Source organism: Coffea arabica, chromosome 8e (genome assembly GCF_036785885.1).
Source record: "Coffea arabica cultivar ET-39 chromosome 8e, Coffea Arabica ET-39 HiFi, whole genome shotgun sequence".
NCBI lineage: Eukaryota > Viridiplantae > Streptophyta > Magnoliopsida > Gentianales > Rubiaceae > Coffea > Coffea arabica.
In genome coordinates, this window is record NC_092324.1 from 46,241,993 (window position 1) to 46,265,519 (window position 23,527).

A 23,527-nucleotide genomic window follows, 5' to 3' on the forward strand; every position below is an offset into this window, starting at 1 on the left:
CCTTTGGTGCACCTAGATTTCAATCATAGAGTAATCCCTCTTGACCAACCTTCTGCTGATAATTACATGAATCTACTTTTATCAGTTGAAATGTATCCACACATAATTTTGTTGGATCAAATCCCGGCCGCAAATTAGTTCCTTATGGCATCGATTAGACCATACCATCACGACAGTCTTGTGTCATTTCTTTCTTTCTTTCTCTTGTTCTTATGTTGAGGTGGCCGGCAACAATTGTGTAGGAATGGTTGGTTTTGGATCGAGTTTAGATGTCAGTTTGGAGTTCTTGGACCATAAAATTTTTTTTTGTATAGAATTGGTTTGCAGTTGGATTTGGTTTCCATTTGAAAGGTTGACACCCTTCATAATGTCCTAAATTCTAAAAGTTTATGCTTATTTAAGGCACATTTTAAGTGTATTAAAAAAGGATTTATTGTCTCTTAATCTTGCACTTTTCCTAGTTGATGTGTGTGTGTATATATATATATGGTCTCAATAGTGTAATTTTTACCTACATAATTACAATATATTTGTTCTTTATATATACCAACATGACATACTATTCATTTTCCGACTTAAGCGTTACGTTTCATGCAAATTCAGCTTTACGATCGAGTTTTAATAGATTGATATTTGTTTTTCTCCATTTTTTTTTGTTTGATTGGAAGACAACAATAAAAATTGATTCATTCTCCAAAGTTCTTTAGGGAAGTGGCCATTTTCCAAACATATAATAGTTACACACCTCTGTCAATTTTTTGCTTTATTTGGTCACGTATTGCATGACATGAAACGTACACAAAAAGTTTTCTAGTGGGCCTTGAAGGCGTGGTTTCCTCATACTCCATTTTAGCGCTTCTAGCAATGGAATCATGAACAGGCGATTTTCGTTCCTTTCTGCAAATTTTACTCCTTCAATAACTTGCATGAATTTATTCGTTTGGAACATAAAACTTGCATAAGAAAGGAAAGAAAAATAGATATGATTCACTAATTACACATGAAGTCTACAAAGCAAATTCACAAAATGAGTCTATTCCCACCACTAAGGAGTTGGCTCCTGATTCATTATTGTTAGTTCTTTTTTCTGTTTTTTCGTTGTTTAAGTATAGTTATTAGCTAACAACAAGCAACCTAGTTGACAAGATGTTTCACCTGTAATCGATAACAATCTAGTTGGCAAGGCGTTTCACCTGTAACAGATAGGTCACAAGTTCGAGTAATCAAGGGGTAAGTAAGAAACTAAGATGGCAAACGTATTGAATTGAACCGAGTTTTAACTTAATTGAGTCGAGTTTCGACTTGATTTTATCAAACTCGAGTTCAACAAACTCTCAATGTAAAACTTGAATTCGAGCTTAAAAAATAAAAAAAATAATTATTTTATATTTTAAAAAATGAATAAAATAGTACTTTTTAATAAATAATAAAATATTAAGAATATATATATATAATTTCACTATATATATAAATATAACGAATTGAATATTTTTGAACTCGAATTTTTGAATTCGAGTTCGGTGTTGATCAAACTCAAGTCGGCCTTTGATGTGAACTACTTGCGATTGATTCGCAAGCAGCTCGACTCGCATGCAACCGCATAAGAAATCACCATTGATTCTCTTTGAAAAAAAAAAAAACAAAAGGACAGCTATTAAGGCATAATTGCTAATTATGTCTTCAATGGTTGAATTCTGAATGGATGCCAACCTTTTGCAGTTTGCAGCAAATGTCAAAATTCCATTCTCACAGACGACTTTCCTTAATTCTCGCTAATGTATCAAAAAAAGCCTACTTAGGTGCACCAGTTAATTAAGTGGGTTGGTATTGCATATTCCTATCTATTGCACGTGTTATCAAGAATAATGATTGCTATGGATCTCAAAAACCGAACTGGCTCTCCTAAACTACAGAAACAGTGATGAAAAATGTTAGTTGCATGATCTGCAAAGTGAACATAAAAAGAAGGTGAAAAATTAGAAGGAAGATTTGACACATTCACTCATGACATTCACTTTTCTTTAGTGTACTCTCCTTGATCCGAAGAACTTGTAGTGTTATTCAAAGTATTGAAAGGGGAAAGAAAAAAGAAAGGAGCTTTACCAACGGAAAGAAGGGAAGGCAAAGAGCCCCTTTTGCATGGTCTCCAAGAAAAACCATGATTAAAATCTTGAAGCTTTTATGATGGGAAAAAAAAAATAACAAAAGAAAGTAAAGATATCATCAAATCCCTGCCAGCCCATCTTAGCTGTTTGCTTCTTGCTTCTTACTGCAATTGATGTCAGCTGGTACTTAATTGTACACCATTTTTTATGTTTAGGGTTGGAATCTTCTAACAGTGTAAACCCCCCTCAATCAATCCATGACTGATCTCAGTTCTCATTGAAGCCAAAAGGAAAAGAGTTCACAGGGGAATATAGATTCATGGCAGAAAAAAAAAACAATGGGATGATATCAAAAGAAAAGGAGAAAATTTGTGAAGCATCATCATTAGAACAAAGAATAAAAGTTGTCACTTCAAAGTTGATGGTGGGCAGGCCTGGTTGGAAAGAGAGTCCCTATTCCAAATTCTGCTTCTTTTGACCTAACGTGGAGTGCACTTGACTTGATTAGTGCTTGATCAAATGCCCAATTTCATACTTAGGATTAGAGTCAAAACAGATTTATTTTGACTCCACATGTTTCCCATCATCGGTATTTAGTTTTGATACTCACGAGTCATAAGCAGCAATGCTACGAGACAATAATACAACGTAAAAATGTCAAACAGAATCATGTTTATTCAAAAGAAAAGAAGAAAACTATCCAATCTCTGTTCATTTTGTCCATCAAGCTGAGTCAAAAAAAAAAATAGATTTAGTTCGAAACCTATGCTCGAACAGTAGCTGACCATCATCATGCCCTCCAAAAGTTGCTAGACATGAAAGTTGGAATAAGAAATGTTTGTCTATTACTTGGGATTTTCTGGCAAGCAATTTTTTTTTTTCTGATATTTTCTTACTGAAGTAAGAAATTACGTTAATAAACCTAATCCCCACAGTAACTCCAAAAGCCGGTAACTTGTGATGACTTCGATCTAATGACTCACAAGCAACCAAAAGATAAAAGACAAACAAATTTTTTTTTTGGGCAGAGTCTCAAAGAAACTAAGAAAACTTGAACACACTGAAGAATGAAATTTCATTAATTAATGCCGAAAACAAACCCTAACGTCATTAATAAGAAAATGCATGCAACAAGGAAACTGGGAGAATGGGATGCAACATCATTAAAATAGGATGTTTGTGAAGAAAATAATCATATAATAAAGTGAGACACAGATCAAAACAAGAACTGCCACAGAAGATACAAAAGCAGAAGTGGTTGAAACATGGTGTTAATTTGGCGATAAAACTGGGCGCAATAAACTTCAATTGATCGTGGCGCTATAAAGTTCTAACAGACGATTCTAATCTATATTATAAGTCTCAAAAATTCCTCCCTGAGTGGAAAGCTATGGTTGTTTAAGGTTTGTTGCGCGTATGGAACTTCTCCTCACCTCAACCCACATTAGAACCATCCTGCAAGGCCTAGTAAATGTAAATCTGCACAACTTGTTCCACACCATCTAATTTTCTATGAGAAGTTAATCGGACACTTGCTAATGTCACTATGGCCCATTCATGGAATCACAACCAAGAAGCAATATTCAACAGTTTGTTGTAAGTACAACTAAGATGTTTTGAGTCATTATAACATCGTACACATGCAGTCGTTCTAAAGCATGTATTCAAGTTCAAGGAACATAATTGGGAGTTAATAAAGAGTCACACCATCATAACAACTAGAGAGGAATTGTTTATCCAATTGCAGCTGCGCTGTTGGATCATGTTGCTTATGGCTATATGTCAGATGATTTAAGATGGGGAAAATGAAAGCATCAGTTATTGGACAATTTGCTTGCCTTGCAATAATTTCTTGAAGTAGACCTCTCTCTCCAGCCTTTTCTACTATATACCATCTTTGCAATATGTGAACCATGGTTAATCTACATTAAACAATTCAGTATAGTGCTTTGGTTGATGTTACATTTTAACCCCATCTCTTTACTTTTTTTTCGTAAAGTAGGCTAGTTTCTCATTTCTCGACCATTCACATTAGAACACATTTGAATGCTTGAAGATACCCTTTGACTGTTCTTGCAGTTAAAGTAGAAACCTAAAATGTTATTTACTCTTTCGTTTGTGGTAGAATATTTGATTTTAACTTGTAAAGGTAAATTTTTAACCATGCAGCTAAGCTTTACATGCAGCTTTTGTGCAAACCTTTGCGACCACCGGACAGTCACAGAAGATTTCATCGAACCATCAGGACAAATTAATGGTCCCCTCAACAATGAGAATTTTTGTCCTAGCTGTTGACCTAATTACTCATTGGTGATGAGGACCACTCAAGCTGCTTTGGTTTGCTGTTACTTAAACATTACTGCATAGAAAAGCAAAAGCTGTCACTGGATCATTCTAGCCCTGTTTTGATAGTATATGGACGGGGGACATTTGTCTTGGAAAGCGTTTTTCATCATAAAACAAAAGAAATGAACAATGTGGCATGTTGGTAATGTTAAATTTTTTTGCATTTTTGGCTTGTCTTTTGAATTAAACTAGATGATCTCCTTATCTACTGGACCATTTCCTATCATATTCTCACAGTTAAAGATTCAGTTCAATGGTTCATATAGGTATACGGCATCATGGTTTGTCAGTGATCTTATGGCAAAATGAAGATATGATGCTCTAGGACAAATATTGGAGCCCATGCATAAAAGGATTTCCTAATTCATTATTAGAGATGTAATTAGAGACTCAGTCTCATCTATACATGATGAGATAAATGGAAGAAACAGTTAGTGAGTGTTATGTAAGGCCTAAAATGATTCCATTGAGAAACCATGGAAGGATTTGAATCATCAGCAATGGATCCAATGGAAATATCTATTGAGTTTGAACTAAATGTAGTTTCTTTTAAGACCCAAGAAGGAAAAAGGTTGCTCATTACTCTCTTCCCAATTCAACCTTAATCAGTTATCTTGGCTATGCAAAGAAATATGAAACAACCAAAACAAAAAAAATTCGTATTGCCCCTTGGACTATTACAAGGATTCACATTCCGCCCTCCGTTTAACCTTAATATTTTAATTCATACTGTGATTGAAATCATTGATTTTACCAGAACAAATATATCAAAGGGAAAAAGCAAGGTATTTGAAAGAACATCTGAAGAAGATCAAATTGGGGTAGTCACTAAGAGCTTGCATGGAAGACTGATACAAAGAAATTACTTGAAGATATTTAGAATATATAGCTGTAACCTCTATACTGGCTTTCAATATTATTTACATTTTGCACCGAGTAGTTTGTCATCTTAACATCAAACAAAACATTGAGTAACACACTCAATTAGACTCCATAATAAATTAAAAAAAAACCAAAATCAATTAAAAAGATCCAACAAAAAAAAATACTGATAAAAGAAAATCACCATGGAGTTAGACATCCAAAACTAGATTACTAAGAAAACCACTTGAAGCCTAGAGTACAAGGGCCCAATCTGACAACCAGTTCTAGAGCTTTAGCTACGTCACTTGCACAAGGTCTTGCTGCCGGATCTCTAGCAGTGCATTGTAGAGCTAAATTCATAATCTCTACTATCTGATTCTGATTATTCAATGCATTTGCCTTGATGATTGGATCGACCCATATTTCAAGATGACAATCTGAGTAGCAATAACGAGCCCATTCGACAATGCTTTCATGCACAGCAAACTCCGCGTCGGTGGGACTTTTTCCGGTCAAGAGCTCAATCATTATGAGCCCAAATCCGTAAATGTCACTCTTCTCAGTGATTAGTTTGGATTCTGAAGTTTCTGCAATCAAGTATACAGTTAGTAATACGTGCATGGACGAGAAAGGAAGATGGAAATTTTCCTACATGGTATGATTATCAAACTTTTGTTTGATTGGAACGTGAAAGTGTGGTCTACGTAGATAACCAATGTATCTTTTCAACCGGAGACTATTATCTCATAATTGAACCACCTAATATTCATTTAAAAAAAAAAAAGAACCAGGAATCTTACATGTCCATGGCTGGATAATAAAAGGTAATTCGACATATCTCGACTGTTTCAAAACAAGTATGAGGCTATGAGCCTAAGTAGCAATGAAAATATGCACATCTTTTGTACACTTTCCAAAACCTAAGGATTGAATGAAGTAATCTTAAGTCTTTGACTTATGAAAATGCAAGTTGACAAGTAAATGCAGAAGTTGAAAAGTGATAATGAAGGATACCCTAATTATTGGAGAATGATGGTAAGGTACCTGGAGCAACGTAGGCTGAAAAGATGGAACTTTTGTTTTCTGCCCAAGTCATTCCGGGAAGACTCAATCTCAGGCGAGCTTCATCTTTGAGATCAACTATAACTTTGTCCGGTGAAAGGTCACCGACTTGTATGCCTGGTGAACAATAACAGTGCAAATATTTAAGAGCTCTTGCAATCCCAACAGCAACTTTTTGTCGTCGATCCCAGCTCAGCCCTCCAAGAGCTTCACTCAATATTTTCCCTTCAATGTATTCATGAATCAAAATCCCTCCCTTCCCAGACCTGCATGCAGCAATGAGTTTAACAATATTGGGATGATGAAGTCTACCAAATTCTTCCGCTTCCGTCCAGTAACTTGCTGGACTAACAGAATTCACGTCGCCAAATGCTGTTGTGACGAAACGACTGCCACCAATGCTGCAGTTTCCTTTGTATATGGTCCCTATTCTTCCCCTGGCGATCAGATTTTCCTCTTTCATAGATGAGAAAATATCCCTGGTAGTCATGGACTTCAAGGCCTTGGAACTAAAAAATTGAACTTCCCAAGTCCCATCTTCACTGTCCGTTCTCTTTGACTCCATCTTCTTTCTACGTTTTCCTATAGCGACAATAAAAGCAGCAAGAGCAAAGGCCACCAATACTGCGAGAAGGCAGGTCGGAAAAAGCCACCAGGCGGGATTCTTCCTCCGTTTACATGGTGGTAAACCGGTGGTTTCATCGCCACCGCATAGATGGTTGCCTTCAACTGAACTAGAGTTGATGGCAAGGAATGCGCCAGTTGATGGCAAACTCCCATGCAAATGGTTATGAGAGATATTTATTTGGACAAGTGATCCAACTGTCCCCAGTTTTCGGGGGATTTCGCCCGATAACTGATTTACCGACAAATCAAGCAGGCCAAGAACTGGCATTTCAGAAAGACTTAAGGGAATTTCTCCACTTAGCTGGTTATGGCTGAGATCAAGAGCAACAAGCTTCTTACACGAAGACAATTCGTCAGGGATTTTACCTGAAAGTTTGTTCTGGCCGAGTTTGAGCTCTGCAAGCTCTGAAAAGGTTCCAATGCTCTGAGGGACGCTACCGGAGAAATCATTATCAGACAAGTCCAAGTTTTCGAGCTTATTGCTGCCAAAGGACTCAGGTATCTCCCCGGAAAACTGGTTTCTTGCCAAGTTCAGCATTTGGATTGCTGGCATATTCCATTTCGGCTCCTTGATTGTGCCTCCGAGATTGTTACCTGAAATATCAAGGAAGTAAACAAGCGGAAGTCTCGTGAATTCAGGTGGTAATTCACCGGAGAGTTTGTTGTTCTGAAGGCGAACTCGTTGCAAGCTTTTGCAACGACACAAGCTTTGTGGGATTTCGCCTTCAATGAAATTTGAGAAGAGAATAAGCTTGAACAGGCTGCCCGATTCGCAGAGCATTTCAGGAATTTTTCCAGTGAGATTGTTGGTGGATAGGTCCAAGATGGTGAGATTGTTATACCTCCCAAGGTCTTCTGGAATAGCACCTGATAATTTGTTGGACCATAATTGAAGAACTTTGAGATGAGGCAAAGATGATAAAGCCCTTGGAATTGATCCCGTAAAATTGTTGGAAAACAATTGTAGGACTTCCAAGTTCTGCAATTTAAATATATCTTCAGGGATTTCTCCTGACAAAAAGTTATCACTTAGATCAAGTGATATTAAACTCTTTAGCCCGAAAATGGATTTCGGAATTGGTCCAGTGAGTTTATTGAGGTAGAGAAAGAGGTGTTGAAGATTGATGAGGTTACCCAAAGATGATGGAATTTCACCTGTGAGATTGTTGTTGACAAGATCAAGATGATGTAAAGAGGTTAATTCACCAATTTCTGTTGGAATTCCACCAGAGAAATTGTTGTACCCCAAATACATCCATGTCAAATTCTTCATGAGGCCTAATTCTGGTGGAATTTCCCCAACCAATTGGTTAGAGGCCAAGGTCAAGACTTGAAGGCTTGTCATATTTGTGATGGACTTTGGAATTCTTCCTTCCAAAACATTCCCACCAAAATCAAGTACTCTTAGGCCTGACAGAAGTCCAATATTTTCTGGGATTGCCCCTGAAAGCATATTGTTTGATAGATCATAGGTCTCGAGAAACGGAACTGAGCCTTTGGGAAGTGGACCTGTAAAATTATTGTTGCTTAAATTGAGATGTTTAAGCGACAAACAAGAAGACAAATTGTCTGGAATTGAACCAGACAACTGATTATTCGAAAGATTGATGGTTTCAACATGTTGCAACAGGAATATAGTCTCTGGAACCCTTCCAGATAAATTCTTCCCTGAGAGCTCTATTTTGTTGATGCGAGACAAGCTATCGCAAGAAACACCGTGCCATTGACAAAAAGATAGAGAAGAATTCCAATTGGAGAGAGACCTTAGCGGATCCTTGAACGATGCTTTGATAGTCTGAAGCAGCTGAAGCTCCGAACTTTGGCATGTCCTCCATGAGTTCAAGAATATAAACATGAAAATGAAGGCAAAAAATGCTTCTTGGGCTCTCAGAACTTTCTTGGCCATGTTTTGCCACAACCCCTATAGCTTCAGCAACTTTCAGCTAAATTGCATGATCGAACATTTTTCTGTCATCAACTAAGAAAATAAAAGTAAGAATGAAACCTTGGATCTGATGCTTGTAAAAGTCATGACGAGAAACAACTTTAGACATTATTTATACAAGTACAAAAAAGTAAAGGGATAATACAATTAGTCCTAGAATACATAATTACTATCTCTCATGTTGCCAGTTTCAATTAAATTTGATGTTTTGACATGGACAGAATCATCTCATTGAAGAAGAAAATCAATGGCTCAAAGCATATGCATAATTGAATTGACGTACCAAAAATGCAATGATTCGGGCCTTCCGAGGATATAATTGCTAAGGATGGATCGATGTTGTAATTGGTATGATCGATATAGCTTAGAGTGAAAGAGAAGATGGAGCCATGAATTTATTTGTTTGGTAACAACAAATGATGAAGTGAACTGAGGTGAAGTGAAGTGAAGTGTACAAGTGGCTATAGATTTGAGGGTAAGAATCCGAGTGTATAAATAGAGGGTGAACAAAGGATACGTATTGGGGCGCGGGGTTTGCAGTAATTACGAGGCTGCACCTTGACTGATGTTTGAACACGAATGGCTGAAAGGAAGGAAGAAGGCAGGGACAGATGTTGGCAAAGCCTCTGATTTTGTCGGATATTTACCAAAATGTTCTTTTGACTGGCTTTGAAAGGTGACAAGGATTTCTGCAACGGTTGAAAAGTTTGAACGTTTTTTTTTTCTTTTTGAGTCTTGTGGGATAGCCATTGCTTCTCCTCTCTTGTCCTTGTTTTCAAGAATGATGAAAAGCTAAAAATAAGAGATGCAGTATTAACCTAGATCCTAGAAAGAATATGTATCAATCAGAATTTCAGAAAATGCAAATTTGTTTCAATTGAGATTTTACAATAATCTTGCATTCAAACAAACTGGATACTTGAAACACTGGCAATTAAGTCTAAAGAATGCTATAGTTAGTTAAGTAGTGTTATGGTAAAACCTTGTATCTATATATTGCGCTGAATCTAGAAATTTGCAATCCTGCTCACCCTAGAGAAAAAATTTGGGAATTGAACCTTGATGTGGAAAAGCATTATGCATTTCTACCACCAAATCTCCAGTGGGCTTATGAAAGATATTTGGCAAAATAATGTGGTATACACGATTAACTACCACACATAATGGATACAATTATCTAAAAAGACTTGTAATATCAATAATCAAAGAGATTGAAGGAGCAATGTTTTTGATTGCCAGCAAAACACATGCATCGTACGTCCTCAAACCATATCATCACCTCGAAAGAAAAACCAATTAAAAAGTGGAAAATTCACAAGCACACATATTTCTTCTCATCTGCTATATATTTTAAACTTTTATAAGAAAGAAAGATGAAAAGGCAAGAAGTGTGCTAAATGATTGAATCCTCAATCCAAGCTGGATCTAAATATTCTTGCCATGAGTTGTCTTCTCAATTGTGCATAAAATTTGTCAGACCAAATTATGGCAGCTTATTGATTCAGAATGAATATTATACTAACTGCATGCTACTTTTTCTCAACGTTCCATATAATGCAATGATAATTAAACAGAGCCAGTCCACTGTTGAGACGCAGTAGAATTTGGATGCAGAATTGAGGAATATTTAGCAGAAAAAAAGAAGGAAAGTTCAGGCATGTAAAAAGCAACATTCTTCAACCCCTTTTGTTTGGACGTTTCGCAATTTATGGATTCTCTCTCTCTTTTGTCTTCTGCCCCCTGAGTTTTCTCCCCATCTCCATCTCTTACGCAAGTACGTACACGAAGTGGGAGTTGCAGGTTAGGCAAGCAGCTTTGTGACTGTTTGTTTAGAAACCCCTTCTACCTCAACCCAAAAAAAAAAAAATTTGTGGGGATGGAAAAAGTGGAATGTCTTTACATTTACACTAATGCTAGCTCGTGCGCCCCTCTCTCTATCTTGAATGGGGCCCTGAATGTCTTTCTCGAAGGAATATACAGTGTGTGGTCGTTGTCAACCGAGCATGCTTTTTTCTCATCTCCATTTTCTAGGGTTTTTCGCTAGCCTTTCTTTTTTCCATTACCTTCACCCCACGCCCAGCCCAGCCATCCAATCTCTCCAATTCCTTTAGCCTTTTGCATGTTCAATTTCCCTTTTTTTATGCTTACACACAGTACATAATGCTTACACACAGTACAAATTTTGGGTTTCCATGTTTTTGCATTGGCGTATAGGATAAACAAGAAACTTTGTCCCCAACCAAGCTGAGAGGCCTGCGAGGATCAATGTGGACTTCAGGCATGCGTCTGTACGTTTTGTTTATCCATTCATATGATAATCTTTCTATGTGCTGTTTGTGTTGGTGGGAATATTTTTCCTCCACTGTGGTCAGCTATAAACTTGGGAATTCTTGACTTCAGGTCTTTCGTAGGCTGGCTAGTTGATTATTGTTTAGCTGGAAATGTGCAAGTGATCAATTTGGCTTCATTTTGAAATTGGCCAAATTTGTCCAAGAGGGTACAAGTTTTAGATAGATACTAGATCATTTCCTACTAAGATTTCAAAATAATAACAAGGGTTTTTGACATCAATTTGAAATATTTTCTGCAATACGAATTATTTGAATTTTTTTTTGGGGGTACAACTATATGACTGAAGAAAGGGTTTAGCTTTTACCGTCTCCAATCTATCATTCCTCTTACCGCTTATTTCTACCTACTCTCCACCGGCTAAACACTTACAGAAACACATAAAGCTGGAGAAAAAAGTTTGACGTGTCTGGAAGGGCGAGAGATTTGGAAGGGCTTCTTGAATTGAAAGTCAACTTTACAAAAGTAAATGTCGGGAAGCCATCCCGTTGTAGCTTCTTGAAAATAGGTTATTTAACAACTTCTTGAACTTTTCCATTCCCATGCATTTGTTTTGGCATTGTATAGATGAATATCTTTTGCCGACAGATAATTTCTTTTTTGTTACTGTATCGCCATTTTTTTTTAAAAAAAGTTTTACGTTTTTAATGAATACATTTTTCAATCACTTTTTCACCTCATGTACATTAAATCGTTACAATATATTTTTCTATAAAACTTCGGAATCCAAATGGGAATGTAGAAATATTGATCGAAAAAAAAAAGGAATTGACCTTAAGCCAACTATATATTACAGTGTGGCATGGTGTTTGTTCTAAGCTAAATCCTACAATACAGACATTGCTGACACAAATATGAATCTATAGTGTATCTCAACGATGTTTAATAAATTAAGGTAGCCTTCAATATAATATTAGGTAGCATGATGATTGCTGCTGATTCAATTCATCCCCTTTGTGGATAATAGTGGAAAAAGTGGATATGCGCCATTTTCTGATGGTGGTGCAACTAAGTTACTGTCTTAATTGTACTTAAAAAACTAATTAAGTTGTAGCTTTTTGTTCCATGCCCTGTAAAAGAGAATTATTAATCATCAGTTTTGTACGTTGTTTTTTAATATCCCTTTTGAATAAGTCAGTACAACCTTAATTAATTAATTAATTAGTTTTGAGAGTGATGTATACATGACGTGAAGCCGACCCATTTCCACTGAATAAGGGTCGCAATCTCTTTAAAATCATTCTTAGGCCTTCATTAATGTTCTTCTTAGCTGTGGTCCAATCTCATCACTTAAGAAAATAATAACGTTAACTTTATTCAATCAAGAAACATTATAGTCTTAGGTGGGAGAGAAAGAGATAGACGATAGAGTGGCAATTGTCTGTTTATAAAGGTGACGAAGAACAACCCACTTTGATATGTCAATGTCGGGATTAAGGGTCCACCAAATTGTGCCAACATCGTTCTTTTTCAGTTTCAAGAGTTGAATGTATGTCTAATTAATTGCAATTACACCAAATTAGAAGAATTGAATGGCTAATTCAATATGGGATTATTCATTGGGGAAAATCATTCAAAACGCCCCTCAAATTTTGTAAAATAATTTTTTTCATCGCCCACTTTTAAAAGTGTAATTTTATATCCTTTACAAATTCACATTGGTCAAATTTGACTCCTACCTAAGTTTCCGACTAGTTTTTGACCGGAATTCATTACATGCCTTGTATGTGATCATTTTTTAGGGGTAAAATTGTCAAATCAAAATTTATATAATTCATCCATAGTTTCTTACATTCACAAAATGAATTGTTTTGTCCCTCTTTCACAAAATAAATTTTTTCATTCCTCATTGACCATGTGTACGAATAGTTTTGTTTTAAATTCCTGTATATATATATTTGATTTCACCTGAACAGTACGAATATCATGTAATATATCTCTATTTGATTTTATCTAAATAGAGTAATTGTAGTTGTACATATGCTATTCAATATATATATACATGAGTTTAAATCTAACAAATTTGTTTTAAACTCATATATATATATATATATATATATATATTTGATTTCACCATGTGAATCTGTTTAATATTTGTAACCTTTTCTATTTTGGTAATAATTCATTTATTGAATTGTGTAATAAGGCCATCTAATTAATTGGTCATAAATCAAATTCTATAGTCATGCTAACAATTTACTATTTAAATCTGAAATTTTTACTCGTCACCTTTAAAACTAACAGTTGAATTTCTAGTCTTGTGATTATCTTAAAATTTGAAAGTGTCAATCACTTATTTCTTTTTATCATACTTTTTATTTGTTTATTTTTTCTGTCCAAATTTAATTTGATATAAATATTTGATAATGTTTAGGATTAAATGTCTTTTTTGTTTTCAATTTTCGAGTAAAAGGAAATGAACATGAGTGAAAAACTAATAATTTTTTTAAACCCCCATATATTTCTATTTTAATTTCATCTGAACAGTATGTTCAGCCGAAATCAAATAGAGATATATTATATGCTATTCGTATTGTTCAAGTGAAATCAAATAGATATATACATGAGTTTAAAAAAAAAGTTATTCGTACACATGATCAATGAGGGATGAACAAATTTATTTTATAAAATATGAGGGACGAAATAATTCATTTTGTGAAATATGAAGGACGAAACAATTCATTTTGTGAAATATGAGAGAAAAAAATTCATTTTATGAAATATGTGGGAGTATGGATCGTATTATGTAAATTTTAATTTGACAATTTTACCCTTCAAAAAATGATCACGTACAAGGCATGTGGTGGATTCCGATAAAAAATTAGTCGAAAATCTAGATATGGACCAAATTTGATCAATGTGAATTTATAAGGGACATAAAAGTATATTTTTAAAAGTGAATGATGAAAAAAGTCATTTTGTAAAATGTGAGGGACGTTTTAAACGATTTTCCCTGTTCGTCATGTGGTGGATTCCGATAAAAAATTAGTCGAAAATCTAGATATGGACCAAATTTGATCAATGTGAATTTATAAGGGACATAAAAGTATATTTTTAAAAGTGAATGATGAAAAAAGTCATTTTGTAAAATGTGAGGGACGTTTTAAACGATTTTCCCTGTTCGTTGTGATCGGCTGATTGCTGATTCTTGAATCCTTTCCATTATGGACTTGGCGGCTTCTAGTAAAATAAGTAAGCTGGGTAGGTAGATTTATTTTACAATTAGATAATGGAAAGATAATCATTTTAGTTTTTATTTTTTCACTTTTATCCTCACACCCCTAATTGCCACGCGCAAGATTCAAATTTTGAACTTGATAACGGGAAACATCCTAAGAATCCTCCCTAACTGTTAGGCCAACCACAGTGTTTCAATGGAAAGATAGTTGATTGATATTTAGGAGATCCTTCTAGAAAATCCTTTTTGCATCTGCATGGGGTTTTGAGAATTTAATACCTCCATGGTATATTTTAACTTTATAAATGTCCACTGAAATGCATTAACGCGGATTAAAAAAAAAAAGAAAAGAAGAACACAGATATAATTGAGTTAAATTGTTTAGAGAAATGGTCTAATATTGTTCTGCAAAACCATACATATACACAACGGACGTGAACAACCATAATTATCGTCTGTCATACGAAGAAGGTAAATAAATTATCGTTGTTCATATATTTGAGTTTTATAAAATTTCAAACAAAGTAAAAATCTCAGGACTAGTATAGTTGACAAGCTCAATATAATTTTCACTTTATCTTTTCGAGCAATTAAAACACTAATAAATTCTCTTGGCCAGGGCCAGCCTTGTTGTTTGGCATTAGCCCAGCTTAGCCCATTCTTATTGCAGGTTGTTACATTTTTGGTCCATTTTGACTTAACAACTGCCTTTCTCGTGCAGTGTACTTCATTCTATCAATTGCGATACACAAAGCTTATGTCGAACCCAAATTTTTAGGGTTCTAATAATAATCAATGTGCGCAGAATTACATCACTTGCGATACACAAAGCCTATGTCGAACTCAAATTTTAGGGTTCTAATAATAATCAATGCGTGTAGGATCACAGAATTAAAGGGATAAAGCAAACACTTAAAATATATGTGGGGGAGAAGAAAATAATAAATTCAACTCACAATATTATTGAAATCTCAAACAATGAAGAAAGTCATACCACAATAGAAAACTTCACAAATTCTTCGAGACTCTCTCAAGAAAATAGTCTAAACTAATATCCTATTTATAAACTACCAGATTTGTTTGAAAAGAAATCATTTGCATACGAAATTATCTAATAAAACAAATCATACAAGTACTAAAAACTTGATTCCAATAAAACTAATAAATAAATAAATAAATACTTCTAAACTTGATTTAATTTGCCAACATTGCCTCTCTTAAATCAAACTCTCCATTGAAATAGACCCAACACCATTTCGAGTAACAATTTTTATGCAAATTTCTGTCACTGTATAGGTGACATGCAACTCCATCTTGTTGCTGGTTATTAACTTTATCTTTACACGTGGCAATGACGCACTTTGTATTTTGTAAATAATATTTCAACAATTTCTTTGTGATCAAAGTCCTCATTCATACAAATCCATTCATCATTAGAATCACCATATTTACCACCAATGTAAGTGCCCAAAACTACAAATTCATAGATTGCTTTCTTACCAAAATTATCATCACCAAATAATTCAAAATATCTACTACCATAATTATCCAAAAATTTCATACTATCAATCAACTCTTTTGGTACAAAATTTTTTTGAATTCCAATGAAATCCGTATCTATCAAATCAAATATCTTTCGATCATGTTGAGAAGAATCCAAACCAAAGATTTTTTCAATAATAATTTCTTTTTCTTCGCATACCAAATCAGACTTGTCTTCTTCTTTTACCAGATTACTACATTCTTTTCCTTCAACAAATTTATCACTTGCAATTTCTCCAAATAAAGGATGCAAATCAAAACTATCAACTGATTCAAAACTTTCAATATCCCCTATATCATCAATAAATCTATCATTCTCAAAATTCACAAACCCTCTCCAACAACCAGACTTTGGTTTGAAAGTATAATTCTTCTCAATCATCTGCAAAACATAGTAAATATCCTTCCAAAATCTCCAAGGTATTTTAGTACGACCAACAAAAGTTTTGTAAATACTTTTTGCCATTGTTTTACGCATCACTTGAAAAAATAATCATGTCTTTTTTTTTTTTTGAAAACATGTTTTAGCGACTCACTTGCATCAATCCAACAAAGAATATCATCCAAATTACATTGTTTGAGATATTTTTTCACTATTAAAATTCAACCAAAATATGTATGTCTATTTGTACTTATAGGAGTCAATATGAAAAATTTTTCACCATCGATCAGATCTCTATAATATTCCATTATTTAATAATTCATATACCTGAATAAATTTTTTTTCCCTTCTGTCAAGCTTTTCTTGACCTCCCTGGTTGATTGACCAATTGAAATTTTCAATCTGACAACCCGCAGTAATCAATAAATCTGACAGGATTCCTCTCTGATATCTATCCTCACATCTGCAACAATCTAACAATTTTCGAACCAATCTTATGGTTGAATTTTTCACCAACTACACACTTCAAGACCAACTTTATGGTTTAACTTGATTAACTGAATACTATTCGGCAACTTTGTGCCCTAATTTTCTGACAGCGAAAACGCTCAGGCTTTGATGCCAATTATGGAATCCAAATTTTAGGGTTCTAATAATAATCAATGCGTGCAAGATTACACAATTAAAAGGATAAAACAAACACTTAAAATATATATGGGAGAGAAGAAAATAATAAACTGAACTCACAATATTATTGAAATCTCAAACAATGAAGAAAGTCACACCACAATAGAAAATCTGACAAATTCTTTTAGATTCTCTAAAAAAAAAGTCTAAACTAATATCCTATTTATAATCTACCAGAATTATTGGAAAAGAAATCATTTACATAAAAAATTATCAAATAAAACACAATTCCTAAATCATACAACTACTAAAAATCTGACTCCAATAAAACTAATAACTAAATACATAAATACTTTTGGACTTGATTTAGTTTGCTAATAGCTTATAATTATGAAATTAACAGTGGGACAACAACGAAAACAACCAATATAAACTAACCATCACAATTAGTGGGACAACTACTAACAATCCTGACGCGTTAACATTAACTAGTAGACCAAGAAGTCATCAGCACATATCAAATTGAGGATCACACAAATGTCAATACCATTTGTCAGATTTGGAACTCTGAAGTGGGCAATTGCATTCATTTGTTATGTTAAGAAAACGCGTCCACATACTTTTTTCGACTTAAGCAATATATGTACGTGCGAAATGAAATACAATTATTTAAATTTAAAACATCTATTGGCGAAGATCTTGTAAATACTTGAAAAAGAAAAAGTGCACAAGTGGATAGAGAAAAAAGTTAGTTCTTTTTTTTTTTTTTTGGGTGATAAAAATACCGCTTCTGCATGCCCCCACTAGACATGATCATAGTTCCAAAATTGCCAGTTTTGGTTTAAAAATCCACTGTTTTGATTCTTTTGAAAAGTAAAATCTGAACCGGCCCTCTAGTTCCAGTCTAGTTTCGGTTTCAATTTTATTCCGATTATGATTCTAGTTCTTTTAGTTATGCTTAAATACTCATTATTATAAAATTAATTCTAAGAAAATATGACAATAGATGTTGTGTTATCATGTGCAAGGAAAAAGAGAAAATGATACAAATTTTATGAAAAATATTTCATTGTTGATTAGACTCGATTGATCTTAGACTTGGATTAGTTATAAGGTATAGGCTTACTAATAAAATAGAACAATAGGTTGTTGAGTTATGCTTGGAACTGTTAGTATTAAGGTACTGACTATTGATATTAAACTCTAAACTGGTCCAATAGATTAGACAGCAAATGTTTTGTTGGAAAGCTTGAACGGGTCTTAAACTGCCAGTTTTGGTTTCGATTCAAAATTTTGGTAAACTTGAACCTGGACATTTTGTCATGGTTATGGTTTCGATTCCAATTCAAGAATGATTTTGATTCTAGAAACTGTTGGGCCGATTCCAATTTAAATCTGAACAATAGCCATCCCAATACCCTACTAGAACTAAGAATGTTTTGCAAGCTCATGCCTGTAAAAAGGAAAGCTGCAATCTCATAGAATACAAACTACAAGGACCAATTTGGAATAATATGTGACTGCAAGAAGGAACTAGTCATTTCGTAACGGTTTGTTACACATCTTCCTTTTACACTCAGTTACTCAATTTGTTATATCGACAAGTATCCCAAAATATATTGGTCAAGAAAGATATTTTGAAATATGAGACACATATCAAATTATCAATTGAATAGATAGCATAGGAAAGTGTAACATGAAAAATGGTAACTGAAGATCCTTTGCCGCTTGCAACTTAATAATTTCTTAGTTATTAAATACTCTTCACAATTTGCAAACATGATAATCTCAGAATCTATGTGGAACTTGTTTTCTCTGATTTGTCTTTGCTGATCATTGGTCAAAAGTTTAAGATAGGAGAGAGATGAGTATTGCGTGTACCCCGTTAGGGCTGTAGAAGTCATTGCAATTGGACCGCCTTTTGGTGACTTTTGGAAGAGTTGCAGTCATATTCACATGCATCGTCACGAAAGCGTGGTCCATGTCTCTGCGAGGTCCTTAGATTGCACTTTTGAGCCTCCAAAGTAGAAACTGCGGGCGTATGGCTAACGTTCACGTGTGAGCCCAGTCCATTTCTTCAACTTGGGTGGGCTTTTCATCTGGTAATTTATCCTTTTGTCTCTTTTGAAACGTTGGCTTCGAATGAATTAGGTGTTTTTGGAGTGTTTTTATCTGTAAATGAGAAATTCTTTGTTATTATTTTTAAAATTTAATATTTTATTGAGATACTTTAAAAATTTTAAAAATTGTTTCTCCCAACCAACCACACATCACCACCCATTGCCCACCACCACCGCCACCAATTCCCTTTTCCCTCCCTTCTCCTCTCTCTCTCTCTATCTTTCTCCCATTTCTCTTCTTTCCTCCTTTCCCCCTTCCCCTGCAACTTCCCCCCTCCTCGCCTTTGCCCCCCCAAACCCCCTCCCCTCTAAGGTCGCAACCAGAAAGTTCACGCCCCCTGGATGCTGCTACCAGCCTCGCGGGAGTGGAGGGGCGAGACAGTGGTGGTAGTGACAGTGGAGCAGGGAGGAGACGATTGAGGTGGTGGTGTGTGATAGTGATAGATAGAAGAAGAAAATATAATAATTTTTTTTTGTAAGTTGTATTTGAGATTATATGGATTAAGTGTTTTTGGCAGCATTTTTGGGATGCATTACTGTAGCATTATCTTTTTGTTTTTATTTGTTGACGTATTTCCTTTCTTCTCTAATTCCTTAAACTCCTGTTATTTATATATTTTTCTATTATTATAGGTACAAACAATAATAGTGAATTTAGTGAAATACTACTCCACATACATAGGAAGATAATTATACCCTAGTTTTGTTTTTTTTTTTGGATGATTGAAACCTGGATGCTTTAAAAAGTAAAAGCTACATTATTATATACTCAGAATTAAGTTGGCTTCCGAATTGCCTACATGGCTAGACCCTAAAATGAATTATGGATCTAAAAGCAATAATGTAACTGCCCCACTGACGCGTCTCCCATATCAACTTTGCACCTTCTTTCACGACTTGCTGCTTTGGACTATCTTTAAAATCAAAACTTAACTCAAATGGAACTATATACTCCCTTCGTCCCGTTTTGTTAGTCTTGATTTTTTTTTTCACACAGATTAAGAAAGTGTAATTAATTTGGTTGAAAACATAAATTTAGATTAATAATTTCCTAAAATACCCTTATGCTAATCACGAAGAGTGCCAATTAATATCAGTTACAGCTAATGGTGCCAATAAATATCAGTTACCGCCAATAGTGCACCCTGATTGTTTCAATTACCGCCAATAGTGCCAATAAATATCAGTTGCCGCTAATACTCCATTTCATAATCCATTTCAGGCGCCTAATACTCCATTTCATTTTCAATCATCCGCCAATAGTGGATTCAAGTTCTTCCCACCAAAATTATCTTCAATTTTTACACTGAACTCTATAAATATGGCAACTAATTAAGCTTAAGCAAAGGCAGTTAAAAATGGATAATTCATCCATAATTAGTGCCATCGATTTGAATATTTTGCCAGAAAACGTCTCCTCAACTTTGCAAAAAAAATACTTTCATTGATTTAAATCATCTTCCAGAAGATTTAAATCACCGATTTCAACTTGGGCAAAAAAATCCTCTGCATTTCAAAGACAACTTGTGCACATTCTTGACTCGTTGAGATGAGATCATATTCTTTTGTTGGTGTTTCATCAGAAAAATTGTGAGAATATGGATGGTTTTTCAAAATTTCACTCATGATTTTGTAAATAATGATGGCATTATTTGTTTCCCTTGTGATATAAATAAATTTCAAAGAATAACAAAGATAGACTTTTCATTTATCTATGTATTGGAAAAACTCAATGTATTCAATGTAGTGGGTTAGTATTTAATAACAATGTATTAATAACAAGATATTTAATAAGGGTATTTTAGACAATTTGAAAGATTACTACATTCCTTAATGGGAAAGTGGACTATAATTTGGGACAGACGAAAAAGGAAAACAAGACTAACAAAACGGGACGGAGGGAGTATAACATTTACTTTTTATGGATTAAATTTTTCTACACTGACAGTGTATACACTAAACTGTTAGCGTTGGATAAATAATAACTATACAAAATTTGAATTTAAAATTTAATTTTTACACATATGTCATAAATCTAACGATGATAGTGCATACACTGTCAGTGTATATAAGATTTACTCTATATTTATAACGTCAGGAGGAAGAAGAGATACCATTCTCACAAATGCTGGAGAACGTCAGCTCCAGGCCTCAATTTTTTCAGATAATTCCAACTTTAAAATATTTCAGTAACTGACCGGTGAAAATTTAACCATGCAAAGCCGTATCTCACGTTTCTTTAATTAGCTTTCCTTTTCTCTATGTTTGTACCTCATCATCAATTGCCTGAATTTTCAGATTAAATCATTGTGGATTTTGACCATCTGTGTTAATCTACAGTTCTTGGTCTTTCAAAAATAAATAAATAAATAAAGTTCTTGAAGTATAATAAGTTAACTTGCTATATTCAGTTGACCATCCTTGTTTCTTGATTAGGCACGTGTGGAACTAGGTTAAGAGAAGAATCTTTTACATTTGTCAGTTGTCACTCATTATTACTCCCTAGTTAAACCTCCTTTCCAGTATGGATATTCATCACATGACGTCAAGTTGCATTAAACTATAGCCAGGAGGGCTTCACTTGTCAACTAGGATACATAAAGGCTGCACGCTCATCCTTACCTTCTTGTAACATATACTTGCAACTCTTTCCATCCATAAAGATAGTTCTATTTCTTTTTTTCATATAGATTAAGAAATTTAATTAATACAGTTACAATAGTTACTTTTTGTTCATACTTTTCTCAAATATTCCTTATTAATATTAGATCATTCATTCAAAGTAAGAGGCACGTATTATTAAGGATAAATTTTGTATATAGTGATCACCGTTAGATTCATGACACATGAGCAAAAGTTGAATTTTAAATTCAAATTTTGCATAGTTGTCAGTCATTCAAGACTGACAGTGTATACACTGCAAGTGTAGGAAAGATTAATCCTATTATAATTATTTTGTCCTTGGAACTTAGAGTATTTTAGTTTTTCAATACAAGAGTTAATCTAATTAATGTTATATATTTGACTAAAATGAATCACAAAAACAAAATTGCTAAACAATCAAACTTTTCAATTTAGAGCCATTAGAAGACAACCATTATATTCAAAAATTGCTAATAACTATGCATATTACATATGGGTATGTTAGTAAAATAACAAATTAACTACTCTTTAAAAAAAAATAGGCTTATAAATTGGGGTAAATACAAAAGAAAAGTGAGCTTGTTTTTATAGGACGGAAGGAGTATCTATTAATTCATGCTACAATTTGTATCTCTGAAACTGTAACTCCTTGACTAATTTAAAGAGTAAATCTTATACATACTGTCAGTGTATACACTATCACCGTTAGATATATGACTCATGTGTAAAATTTAAATTTTTGTTCATGTGTCATTCATCCAATCATGATAATGTATACACCATCAGTGTATATAAGATTTACTCTTTACAAAATATGAGAAAGTAATGTGAACGTTAATATTCAGACAAGCCTAGGAACACAACTAGAACTCCTAGAAATCTTTGTCAAACATGGACTAGTGTTCCTATTCTCGTGGCTCCACTTTGCTATTTCCCTCATAGTACAGGTGAAGGAGAGTTTAGGGTTCAATCTGGTGGTAGAGTTGAACTCTTGACAGAAACTTCTGTGATTGCCAACAGCTTCTTCAATGGCTAGTTGTTTTCCCTTTAACCTTTCCTTTACAGCTTCCGAGCAAAGCCCACAAACAAATTTACCCGAGTAAGAATCTTTAATTTGTAGGACGTATTCTTGGGTGCTTTCTTCTTGGAGACCACAGCAGTTGCATTCTTCTTTCATCACCTCATCAATCTTGGCAATGGTTGCCAAGTCCTTTCCTAGTTTATCTATTTCACTTGAAACATCGGACACCACCTTCCGAAGGACCTGCCCATTCTGTTCAAAAAGAGGCAAAAAAGTTGAATCATCATCAAAAGATAAATCTTCATGTATACTTGAATTGAAAATTTACACACAAAAATTTTAAAAAAAAAGTGAACAAAAAGATATTGGAAATTAAACTTCTTGTACATTTGAATATATACTGTAAATTATAGAGCCATGCATGCAGTTTTGTTTGTTCCTCAATGCAGAGGAAGGGCCATTGAGCTTTAGTACGTATACATGTTACAAATGAGGACTTACATACCATGACAGGCAAGAGGGTTGCTTCTGCATAAGCTGCTTTAGTTGTCATTTGACTCATTTCTTCTTGAAACGAGATGAGCTTCATTTGAAGAATAATACTTAGAAGGATAATACTTAGAAACCAGCAAACATAATGAGACAGCTCTTTATGCATCTCCGTGGCTATTTATAGGAGAAAACCAGGGTTTAATTAATGAAAGTACGTGACAGCT

General features: G+C 34.2%; 2 protein-coding genes across 3 annotated transcripts; both read right to left on the reverse strand.

Moving 5' to 3' along the window:
- Window positions 1-5,313: 5,313 nt before the first annotated feature.
- Window positions 5,314-9,418, reverse strand: LOC113705061 (uncharacterized). Of its 2 annotated transcripts, none has more exons than XM_027226934.2 (3): window positions 9,233-9,418; window positions 6,360-8,972; window positions 5,314-5,902 (listed from the first exon to the last, which is right to left on the reverse strand). In XM_027226934.2, exons 2-3 carry the CDS (start codon window positions 8,908-8,910, stop codon window positions 5,547-5,549), a joined length of 2,907 nt encoding a protein of 968 aa, XP_027082735.1. In that variant the 5' UTR covers window positions 8,911-8,972; window positions 9,233-9,418; the 3' UTR covers window positions 5,314-5,546. The 2 variants fall into 2 exon arrangements, with proteins under 2 accessions (XP_027082735.1, XP_027082734.1); XM_027226933.2 differs by having other exon boundaries at window positions 6,360-8,982.
- Window positions 9,419-22,348: 12,930 nt separating this feature from the next.
- LOC113704911 (uncharacterized) lies at window positions 22,349-23,419 on the reverse strand. The gene is made up of 2 exons (XM_027226776.2): window positions 23,317-23,419; window positions 22,349-23,063 (listed from the first exon to the last, which is right to left on the reverse strand). Exons 1-2 carry the CDS (start codon window positions 23,398-23,400, stop codon window positions 22,632-22,634), a joined length of 516 nt encoding a protein of 171 aa, XP_027082577.2. The 5' UTR covers window positions 23,401-23,419; the 3' UTR covers window positions 22,349-22,631.
- Window positions 23,420-23,527: the final 108 nt, after the last annotated feature.